The sequence below is a fragment of the Protobothrops mucrosquamatus genome, unplaced genomic scaffold, assembly GCF_001527695.2.
Source record: "Protobothrops mucrosquamatus isolate PMUCROS unplaced genomic scaffold, P.Mucros_1.0 scaffold71, whole genome shotgun sequence".
Classification (NCBI taxonomy): Eukaryota; Metazoa; Chordata; class Lepidosauria; order Squamata; family Viperidae; genus Protobothrops; species Protobothrops mucrosquamatus.
This window is the reverse complement of record NW_015386449.1, coordinates 92,746-104,843: the sequence shown is the minus strand read 5'-3', so window position 1 is coordinate 104,843 and position 12,098 is coordinate 92,746. Positions and strand designations below refer to the sequence as shown.

General features: G+C 38.0%; 1 protein-coding gene across 1 annotated transcript in view; it reads right to left on the bottom strand.

Moving 5' to 3' along the window:
* PSD2 (pleckstrin and Sec7 domain containing 2) overlaps positions 1–12,098 on the bottom strand; it is a 63,123-nt gene that overhangs the window by 7,855 nt on the left and 43,170 nt on the right. The window contains exons 9-10 of the mRNA XM_015812148.1: positions 4,060–4,250; positions 2,649–2,719 (exon numbers count right to left, since the gene is read on the bottom strand). Coding sequence (XP_015667634.1) covers positions 2,649–2,719; positions 4,060–4,250 — 262 coding nt within the window. The remainder of the gene's footprint in view (positions 1–2,648; positions 2,720–4,059; positions 4,251–12,098) is intronic.

Genomic DNA, 12,098 nt, shown 5'->3' with positions numbered 1-12,098 from the left:
AAGAAGAAGAAGAAGAAGAAGAAGAAGAAGAAGAAGAAGAAGAAGAAGAAGAAGAAGAAGAAGAAGAAGAAGAAGAAGAAGAAGAAGAAGAAGAAGAAGAAGAAGAAGAAGAAGAAGAAGAAGAAGAAGAAGAAGAATCATTTAGACTGAGATAACTTTCTGAAAAATTCAAATATCCGCTTCTTTAGATCTTTTTTTTTTAAGGAAAACATTCACTAGTGCAATGCTTCAAAAAAACTTTGAAGGATTTGTTTGGAGTTCTCGCTTGGGAATTAAAAGCAACTGCAAGAAGAATCTTGCTTTGTGTTTGTACTTCCCTGTTATCTCTTTGCTTTCTTTCTTTTACTCATCTTAGTCAATTTAATTATTATTTTTACATAGCTTTATCCTGAGAAATGAGTTGGAGGGAAAGGAGTGGCAAGACATCAGAGAGTCTTTTCACGTTCATGACAAGTGGAGAAACATCACAGGCAATTTTTTCTTTCTTAAATCACTCTTCAGTGAACAAAATGCCCCCCCCCCATCCATGTTCATCCTTTTATGTCCTGATTCAGACATTTAATTTACCAGGACTATTTTACTTTATCAGATTTTTTTAATGCTTTTGCCTACAACAAAGATTGAGATAGACCAATCACTTGATCTTCAGCTGTTAACTGTAACACTGTATACCAGGGTGTCAAACTTGCAAGTCACGTGGCATGTCACAACGTATCGTGATTTTTTTTGTCATTGCCAGCAATGGGGTGGGCTAGGTTTTGCTGTGAGCCGCCCTGAGTCCCATGGGGGAGAAGGGCGGCATATAAGTTAAAGTTAAATAAAATAAATAAATAAATAAATACGATGCATTCAGCCCATGGGCTGGCAGTTTGACACCCCTGCTGTATACACTGAAATGGAACTTTCTGAATGCCAATTTTTGACTATATTTATGTTGATTCATTGACTTGATGAATCAACATGCTGAGTTTATTTTCCATATGTACTCATGCCATGCAAAAGCAGAATCCAAAGTATTTTACTTTGCCTCCACAGATGATTTGTCAATTTTCATCCAATAGATTTTGAAGAAGAAAATGATGTCAGAATCAAGTTGAGTGACAGTTGTTGAGCAAAAAACCACTCTGGATTAGACAGCACACCCATCGGGAATACAAGCAATATATATTCTCCACATGTATATTTTAAAATATTTATTTTTATTGTTTAAGTAAATTATTTTTCATGTTTGCTTTAGCTTGTATATAGCATCCAAAAGAGGAGACAGGTTTCTGTGGCAGGAAGATTAGAGTTTGTCAGCATTGATCAGCTACACTAGCGGAAATATAATTGTGTGAGTGTCAACAGCAGCTATTAAATAGTGCTTAGGCCAACTTTCCCCAACTTGCCATCTACCAGATGCAGCAAACCATAATTTTAGTATGAAGTTACCTAATGAGATTAACTAATGTCAGTGAACTAAGTGGTTTTTCTTTTGCAGAAACCCTGAAATTAGGGACATGTATGCAATTTTAAAATATGAAAATAAAAATGGACTCTGCTTTCACAGTGAGAAGGAGTTTATATCATATGTTCTTTACCAAGTTACTATGTCATTCTTCACATTCCTCCCTCCTTTTTTCTTTCCTTCCTTAAATTATATGTCAATTTCTCAGGCTCCTGGAAAATGCAAGTCCCCTGGTCTGTTTCCCTATACCAAACCAACTTAAAACCATGGCAAAGTAGAATTAATATTCAATGCTGTAGGATCTAAATGCTGATTTTTTTCACCGTCTCCCCCTGAATTCTCAGGAATTCAAATAACATAGGATTATTTTAGTTAACTTCTATGTGCAAAAATCATCCTCCTTTAATTAAATCTTTACATAAAATACAAACACAGAGAGAGAGAGAGAGAGAGAGAGGGAGGGAGGGAGGGAGGGAGGGAGAGGGAGGGAGAGAGAGAGAGAGAGAGAGAGAGAGAGAGAGAGAGAGAGAGAGAGAGAGAGAGAGAGAGAGAGAGACTCCTATGACAAAACAGTTCTGTGAATGTGGTTAGGGAGAAAAATAGGGAGAAATGTATTGCCCCCCTACTAAAGATGGAGGTACAGCATTAATGGCATATTCCATACATTTTGAATATATGGAAAAAGAATTAATGAAAGTCAGATAAGTAATATAGTCAGAGTTGGCTTTATATTTAGGTAGGGGGGACCAACTATTAGAAGAAACAGATGCTGAGGGGCACTATTGGCAGCTCCCCAGAAATTGCTCCTAAGCCGCATAGCCATGGCTTTTTTTTTGGAATATCATTACCAGTCTGTAGCCTCAATTGTGATGGACAAGCCCATTCTATTCATATTGTTGCAGCAATGATCATTCAGAAGCCATTTGGCTTCTGAAATTGGAACATGACTCTATGTCTACGAATACCCTTCTTTTCCTTTGGTTCACAAAGCAAAATGTTTAGCTGGTTCCAGAGAAAACATTCTGCTGCCTATAAAGCAAACTTGTGAGTTTCCAGAGCCAAATTTTAAGACTAGATTTTGTAGGTTTCTTCCTGTGTTACATTTCTCCTAATATTGGTCCATTGGGCATTTTAGGTTTAATAGAAATTCTTGCCTTAAGGAAATATTCTGTGGGAAAAGGAGTTTATCAACCATCCTTACCTTTTGCAAATACAGTATGGTCCCTTTAAGCACAGCATAAAATTTCTTCCATCCTCTTCTTCCTCTTGGAGCTGAAAAAAATAGATAAATATTTCCCATGACCACCTGATTATCATGTGAAATCACAAGAAAAGTCCACAGAAAGGTCCTTTCAGATGCAACCCATAAAAAACCAAGATAAGAGAGACTAATAAAGTAAACCAGCTATTAATACTATATATACATGTTTGTTTTCAATTTAATAGATATGAACAAGTACTTTTAAAATAAATAGGAGAAAATATTAAAGGATCACTTTCGAATTATCAAGCAAAAAATGGAATGAGAGGTCACTCTTGGATCATGCCAAAAACAAACATGAGAAACAGTGGTATAGAGTCCATGATGGGAAAAAGCATGGATTAAGCTAGATATTACCTACTATAAAGGTATTCAAAAGACAATGCATAAAAAATAGTAAGCAATCTCTGAACTCTAAGCTGTTTCTGACTAGATTGCTGATAATGTAAAAAAAGTGCATTTCTCTGCTTTCCCTTTAATCCATAGGAAATTGAGTTAACTGGAATTGATTTAATCTGGAATTATCAACATTTCAAGAAATAACACACAATTTTATGTGTTGCAGTTATTTTCTCTGTGAAAATGAGTTCAACACTTTCTACTACAAACAATGGAGTGGCAAGTACTTTCCAAGGGCTTCTCCTCATATTTCTTCAATGGAATCCAAGAATCACTTGTCGATGGCGATTGTGCTCTAAGATGCTATTTGTTTTAATCCATTACATTACATAGTAAGGGTAAGCCGTGAACCATGGCTTTCCACTATACAGTAAGCTACTATGAAACAAACCACATTAGTGTCAAGTAAGACCCTAGTCATTGGGTTGCTTTTGAAGCAACCTTTGAATTACAACTTGGGCATATGAAACAGTTTTTAAAACAATCATAATAAAAGATTATTGATTCTGTAGTGCCACGTTGCCAGTGGAAGTTATAAGCCATCAACTAATAAGAACGTTAACTTTCACTGATTGTGATTGGCTTAGTTTTGATTTAGAATCTTGTGTAAACCTAGTCACTGTAGCTCATTAAAAAACATGATTAAAAGATGGATTTATCATAAATGTGATATATGAAAGTAGGATTTTTAAATCCTTTTGGTTTGAACTTAACCAAAAGGAAAGATAATTGAACCTGAAAGTTGCCTGAATAATATAAAATGAGGAGATGAGGACGATGCTTTCCTATGTCCAAATCTGTGAAATAATTCATTACAGACAAGTTAATTAATGGTAAAGATAATTTATTCCATCTTTATTTGCAATGATAGTCATAAATGCATCATAGACTCAAGTTGTTATTTCATCATACCAATCTTGTCCTGATCTTGTCCTCCCAAATTAAGACTTACTTCTCTTCCCATCCATGTCAGCATGGGTTTTCCGGGTGAGGATGCCATGCTTGTAGGTAACAGCATTCTGGGCCTGGGGAGCATCTAGGAAAGGGTTACTGCCATCAACTATCCTTGTGATTTTCTTTGCACTGGCACCAAATTTATCATCCACCAATTCTGATAATGACTTCCGGAGTTCATCTTCATCACTTCAATGCAAGATAAAATGAATTTAAAAAATTAAACCGAAACATAGATTTGGGGGAGGGGGGGAGGAAATGCCACATAGTATTTAGAAAAACAAAAAAAGTCATCAGTTAGGTTCATTATGGCTGTTGATCTAAAGTTATTAATATAGAAGTATTCCAGACTGCAGCATCAGAAAGGGAATGAAGGGAATGGAGGCGATTATTTCAATTTGTCTGTGTACTGGCTAAATTCTGAAGCTCTAAAACAAAGGAAACTATAGCTGGACAACAAAATCCACTTTCTTTTCCAAATGGGGATGAGAGTCATCTTTGGAGATAGGCTTCTGCCACACCTAGCAGTAATTTTTCAAGGTGAAACCTCACATATCCTGTGCAAATGGATGGAGATGAGGAAAGTTCTTACGATTCAGTTGAATCTTTAACCAGACTGGAACGTGTCAGGTTATTTTTATGGCTCTCCAAATGAAGCAGGATTTGATTTGATTTGAATATGTATCATCCTGAATCATCATGATTTCTTCAATTTTACGACCTTTTTGCCACTGTTGTTAAAGCAAATCACTGCAGTTGTTAAGTGAATCATGTGATCATTAAGCAAATCCAGTTTCCCTTATTGGCTTTGTTTTTCAGGAGTCAGCTTGCAAATAGCGATCACATGTTCTTGGGACATTGCAACCACAGTAAATAGATGCTGGTTGCCAAGTGCCTGAATTCTGATCACATGACAATGGGGATGCTGCAAAGGTCATAAATGTAAGGACCAGGTGTAAATAACCTTTTTCGGTGCCACTCTAACTTTGAATGGCTGCTAAACAAAGTTATAAGTCAAGGACTGCCTTCACAGTACAGTACTCCAAGACTGATTAATTTAATTTAATCACTTAATTTCATTATGAGTTACACAATGACAACAAAGATATTCTATTCTATTCTATTCTATTCTATTCTATTCTATTCTATTCTATTCTATTCTATTCTATTCTATTCTATTCTATTCTATTCTATTCTTAGAACTGCCAGGGCTCCAAGTCCATGAGCAGTGCAGCCTAATAGCATTCCCAATTAGGGTAAGGGAAGAGGAACTAATGTATGTGAAAGATACAGAGAGTATTTTACTAAACCACAGTAATTCACCCATGAGAGGTATTAAATAGAAAGGAAGAGGTGGCAGAGTAATCAGTATCCAGTGCCCCCACAAAAATTTCCCTCACTCAGTATAGCAGGCAGCATTCTTGAGGAGCATAATAAAGTACATGGAACAAATGATCCAGCAAAGGGCATAGATGCTGGCCATCTTGTATGATCCCAGACTTAAAGGCAGGTAAAGAAGGTGGTGGGACAAAAAGGCAGGTGCTGATTCTGTGGAAGGCAGAGGGCTTCATTATCATCAGTTCCTCCAAATCTCCTGTGGAGATTAGTATGTGGAACATGACTTTGGCGCTGGTGACATCAGGGCAAAAGAGTAATCCAGATGTCCACTACCTAGCTGATGCTTATGTTTCTATGAAATGTTATTAGAAGGTTGGTAGAAAATCATTCCCATGACCTTTTGGAATGTGTCGCAACTTGGGGACAGTTTTTTGATAACATCTGACTACTGTCCCCAGCATAAGCATATTTTGTCTAGCAGGCAACATTGTTAAACCCAATTATCATAAAATTTTTCTTTAAAATTAAGCATTTAGTCATCAATTTCTCTGCCACCAGATATGACATCAGTCAAAAGTGAACCCTGAGCCCTATTCGTGCCACCTCTCCTTGTCTTTCCTTTGACTTCCCTTTCTGATTTGCTTTATTCTAACAAGTCCACTGCTTGCCCATGCCCATCTGGTGGCAGCTGCCTTCCTGACTGCTTGTGCCCTGCCAGTCATTTTTGGTGGCTGCTGAATTGTCCCTGTGTCAAATGCTTGCTTATGTTCTGTCTTCACCACCTTCTTGCCTTCTGGCTGTCTCTCTGCATCATCCCCCAGTGCCAGACTGCCTCTTCTTCACTCCTTGTCCATTGAGCAGACCGTAGCAGCAGTGCGGTCTGACAGAATACATTTTTTTAGTTTCACTTTGCAAAAAGGCTATTCAGCAGCTGGGCTTTGGTCTCCTCAGTAGAGCAGAAGAGAAGAAGAAATATACCCTTGAACGTTGCTGCTGACATTGTCTCTATTTCTCTAGAGAAATGGAGTGGGATGGATTCTGTGAGGAATGACTGATTTTCAAAATCTCTACTTCTTTCTATAATTTATTTGTGGCTTCTGAGCAACAGTCACCCATTAAGCAATATCATAGGGCTGATGAAGGCATGGATTGGGTGAATCTCATTCCATTGCACTCACAAAGAATTAGAGAGCTTTGAGGATACTGTAGAAACCTAGCAAGTGGTTACTTACAGTTGAAAGACATGAAAGAAAAATGGGTCTGTGATTCCTTCAATGCATGTTGCTAGACCCAGTGCTATTTTTGTAAAAAAAAAAAAAAAAGGTGTCAGAACTCACACGTGTCATACAACCCGCCTTGCCTACCCTACAAGGTTCCATCCAAAAAAGGTGCCGGAACTCCATTCTGGGCGTTCTATGACAAAAAAAAGCCCTGGCTAGACCCCAAAAGCTTGCTAGCTTCGGGGGCACTGGAGTATCTGGAAGTGTGTGTAGATGTGTTTTAGGTAATAGATCTATCTTTTCGAACAATTTGCCTGATCTATCTCTTTCAAGAAGTTTATAGGTCTATACTCTCATGCAACATACTTTTCTTGGAGTGAGTCTTTTTATGCAGATTTTCTCTGAAGAATTATTGGAAAATGGGTTTGGCTGCTTAGAAAACGGACTTGAGTTCTGGTCTAGTTCTGAAACATTACATCTGACCTTGAAACCTGATTGAGTTGTCACTGCATATTGTATCTCAGGAGACATTTAAATTTAGATGTGCCAGTTCTGAATGATATCAACTCTCTTCCTGCAATATTCAACAAAGGGCAAAGCATCTTCAAAGCATCCCCAAATATTCTGAAACCTTCCAGAGTGGGAAAAGATGGGCCATATTGTTTGAAAAGCATGAGGACTCTCAAATCATTAGATTCTGCTATAATGCTCGAGGAGTATCTTCTTTCTAGTGAATTTTAATTATGGATATTCACTTTTTAAATTGCACAAAAAAGATCTTTCCAATGAACCTCTGCAACAATAATTTTAGATTTTAGAAAGAGCCGGCATAGTCATACTCCACTCAGTATCAAGGATGCAGCTGTAGAGGTGGTCAACAGTATTAAGTATCTGGGGGTGCAGATAACAAACAATCTGAATTGGTCTCTCCACACATCCTCCTTAGTGAAGGGTGCAAACCAGCGTCTGCATTTCCTGCGTCAGATGAGGAGAGCACATCTTTTCTCCTTCTGTCCTGGCCACTTTTTACAGAGGCACAACTGAGAGCATTTTAACAAGCTCCATCACTGTCTGGTTTGGTGGCAGCAGTGCCTCAGATAGAAGGTCCATACAGAGAGTGGTAAGGACAGCCGAGAAGATCACAGGAAGCTCGCTTCCTGGTATTTAGGATGCTGCTTATAAGTGCTATGTGCTTAGAGACCCCCACACACCCACTTTACAGTCTGTTTCTGTTGCTCCCCTCTGGGAGGAGATTTCCAAGTATTTCTAACAGGACTACCAGATTCTGTAATAGCTTTGTTCCCTATGCCATCTGTCTGGTAAACTCGCAAGATTCGTTTTTCTCGCCATGCACATGTGTACATAACCTGAACTAGACTGTTGTTTCTCTGTGTCATATACAGTATGTGAGTATATGCATAATTCTGTATTTATTTATTTATTTATTTTTGACATATTTATGTAGTGTATATTCAAGGTGGTGACCCTTTGAGAGCTGTATGCAACGAAATTTTGTTTTAATGTATGCCAATTAGTGTACATTCAAAGTGACAATAAAGTTATTATTCTATTCTATAAAATATGTTATTTCCCCCCTTAATCTGAAAAAACAAACAAACAACAAAAATGCAGCAAAATCCTTAATAGCTCTTCTACATTAGTGAGGTTTTGACTGCTGTGGACTCTAAAAACCCTGTGAGCTTGTTTGCTCTAGCTAAGCAATTAGACAATAGAAACCTGGTATTCCGTTGATGCCCCACCCCTTTATATATTTTTTTCATGTTGTGTACATATCTAGAGAATTTTGAAAGAATAAGCAACCAAACAGAAGCTAGGATAATGGGACTGCAAACCTGCCAAATTGGTATTCCTTTTCTTTCTAATGTATGATATTTTATGGAGAGCAGAATGAGGTGGATTCTATCCAAAAACTCAAAAGATGTAAGAATTCCCACCAAAAGGAAACTTGGCCCTTAAAGAAAGCTGCCCCATTCCTGGACTGGGAGGCCCTGCTCATTATCATCCATGCCCTTGTAACCTCTTGTTTAGACTAGCAATGCGCTCTACATGGCGTTGCACCTGAAGAGCATCCAGAAACTTCAATTGATGCAGAATGCAATTGTAGATAGGTGCCAAATATATGGCACATATAACGTTATTAGTGCTTGATCTGCATTGGTTACTGATTAAGTTTCCAGGTGCAATTCAAGAAGCTGGTTATCACATGTAAAGTGGTTTGGGGCCAAGTTATCTGAGGTACCACTTTTTTCCAAGAATCTCCACCCATTCAATTTGATCTAGCAGATTGGGCATGTTGCAGCTCCCATCAGCCAGAGTGTTGACTGGCGGGGGCTAGAAGATGGCTTTTTCTGCAGTAGCTCCTGCTATGTCATATACCTTGGGGTTTAGAATGGCCCCAACTCTGTTGGTCTTTTGTAAGGCCTTAAAAACTTGGGTTACTGAGCCTGGGTCGTTGCATCTGTTAAAGGTCCCATTTCCTGCCTTTACTGTTGACAGGCCAAATGTCTTGGCTGCTGTGTATATTTATTTTGGATGCTTTTTAATATTGCTTTTTGTTTTAAAATGATTTTATTGTTCTAACTGTTTTATACTTTTGGAATTGTAAGTTGCCCAGATCAATTGAGATGGGGAGGGGCTATAGAAATCTAGTAAGTGAGGGAGTGAGTAAGTACTGTAAGTAATGCAAAAGAAAGGAAATCAATCAAAATGTGATTTGAGATGCATTGCAATGTGGCCCTACGAGTGCAGTGTAGAGTGGTACCATCACTTCTCATGTTCTTGACTTGTGCCATAAAAAGAGATAAAACACTCTGCATTTATTGTAAAAGTGGAAATGGCTCAAAATTTAATGAAACAGGACCATGGGAGAGTAATACCACATAAATAACAATGGCAATGTTCATGTCTGGAAAATTATTCTCCAAAGCACCAGAGGGCAAGACAAGAAACAATGGTTGGAAACTGACCAAACATAGAAGCAACCTGGAATAAAGGAGAAACTTCCTAACAGTAAGAAAAATTAACCAGTGGAACAGCTTGTCTTCAGAAATCATGGGCGCTTCATCACTGGAGATTTTTAAGAAGAGACTAGACCATCACTTGTCTGAAATGGTATAGGTTCTCCTGCTCGAGCAGGGGGCTGGACTAGATAGAAGACCTCCAAGGTCCTTTCCACATTTCTATTCTATTCTATTCTATTCTATTCTATTCTATTCTATTGCTAATGCATGCATACACATATGTAATGTGGAAACTGGACTTATAGGAGAGAACAGTTGACTTCCATGGCAGTCTAAATATTGCATATATAAAGTCTGTATAAAGTATAGGCTGAAAGTGCAATTGGTTTCTACCTTACCTTATGACCTGTTCTTTCCTTTTCTTGCTGACTTTAAATGCAGAAATCCTTTTCTAACCCAAATGAATGCCTAGGCTTCTACAGGACCACATCTCTTTATGCTCTTTAAATCACAGAATCACAGGGCTGGAAGAGACCTGCCCAGATTGAAGTAGAGGGGTACTGTCAGAGCCCCTCAAATGTATTTGCCTTTAATCCTCCCATTTCTCTTTCTTGCTTTTGCCTATGTATTTTCTGGGCTTGCCATGCTGTTAGGGGAGAGTGCTTGCATGGGGAATGTTATTCGCTTTGCTTTGCTCTGTACAAGATGCCCTCCCTCTGGGCAAGAGGAATGCAACCTGAAAACATCTGCCTTATCTCCAGACAACAAAGCCTGGGGCAGTTGGGAAATGAAACCAAGAGAGACCTTGAGATGGGCGCTAAATCTCCAGCTTCTCAACACAGTGGCACCTGTGGATTGGCTGGATTTCAACTGGACAGTTGGACACTGGGGGGAGGAGTTTTGAATGGCCTTTTTGCTGTAATCTTTTATGTGCCAAATCTTTAGACCTTGCTTTGCTCTCTTGCCATCACTAATTCTCAATAAAAGTTCCTTTTGAGGCAATGCTTGTTTCAGGGTTCTGCTTTCTTAGGAGATCTAGTTGAGGCAGGTCCTTACAGGTACTATGATTTCTACTGATCTCTCTTGATGTAGCCTAGAACTGCATTTACTTTTTTTGGCAGCTGCAGCACACTGCTGGCTCATATTTAAAAGTGATTTTCACAGAAATTAGTGTCAAGCTGATTAGTCTGTATTTTCCTAGATCCATTCCATTTGCCATTTTCTTTTCCCTTTCTATCCATTTGAATTGGGAAAGTGGTTACTTCTGTCTTTCTATCTTTCTAATAACTAAAAATTTATCTTTGTACTTTTCTTTAGAATCTTACAATATTTGAGCTACCCTTGCCATTAAGGCCCTCTGCTTTCAACCTGTCTAGTCCTTGGGTTTGAACATTTACTGCCAAACCTTCTCTCTCTTTTTGTTTTGCTGCTTTTGAGTCTCTTTACGCAGATTTCTCTCTAGGTTGAAGGAGTGATCAAGACTTTGGATGTTTTTGGACATCACTGCTATTTAAATCCAATTTCAGGAGATTCACTGGCCAGAATTTTCAACTACGGAATGTTAATAAACTTTGCTCTAATTCTACCATGTGATTTCTGGGTCAGTCTTTTTTTTTTTAAATCAGCATTCCTAGTCCTAAAGCAATGACAGCATAAACCACTACTTTTAGTTCCACAGTGACCCCACTGATAGTTGAAATGTACATATGGAATGCTCACTTCTCACATATAAAACATTCCTTGTGTGCAGCTGTAATGATGGAAGCACCCAAAGAAAGTATTCAAATTGTTCACCAAGACTAATTATGAGACATTATGGGTAAAAGTGCAAAAGGAATTAAATGATTGGAAAAAAATACAGTTATCTCTGCTGGGGAGAATCTCAGCAGTGAAAATGAATATTCTTCCAAAGTTTCTTTTTTTGTTTCAAATGATACCTATTTTGAAAAAAGATGCTAATTTGGAAGAATGGCAGAAGGGGATTAACAAGTTTATATGGGCGGGAAAGAAACCAAGAGTTAAGTTTAAGATTATACAAGATGCACAGGAAGGAGGAGGTCTTAAAGCGCCAAACTTAAAACTGTATTATGATGCGGTGGCTTTAACATGGATTAGTGATTGGCTTAATTTAACAAATAGAAATATACTTTCCCTTGAGGGACGGGATCTATTATTTGGTTGGCATGCATATTTAATTTATAATAAGAAAGATCAAGTTTTTAAAGCCCATATTCTAAGAAGTGCTTTGTTACGAGTTTGGAAGAAATATTATTATAGATTAAATTACAAAATTCCCATCTGGGCGATTCCAGGACAGACGATAGAGGGGGTATCTAGAGGGGTTAATTTGGATAGAATTTCTTATAAGGAATTACTTAGTCTGGTAGGAAAGGATTGGCAAATTAAATCCTTAGCAGATTTGCAGGAAGAAAATATTGTATATTCTTGGTTTTATTATAATCAATTGTTAATGAGGTGGAGCTTAGATCAAAAAGTTG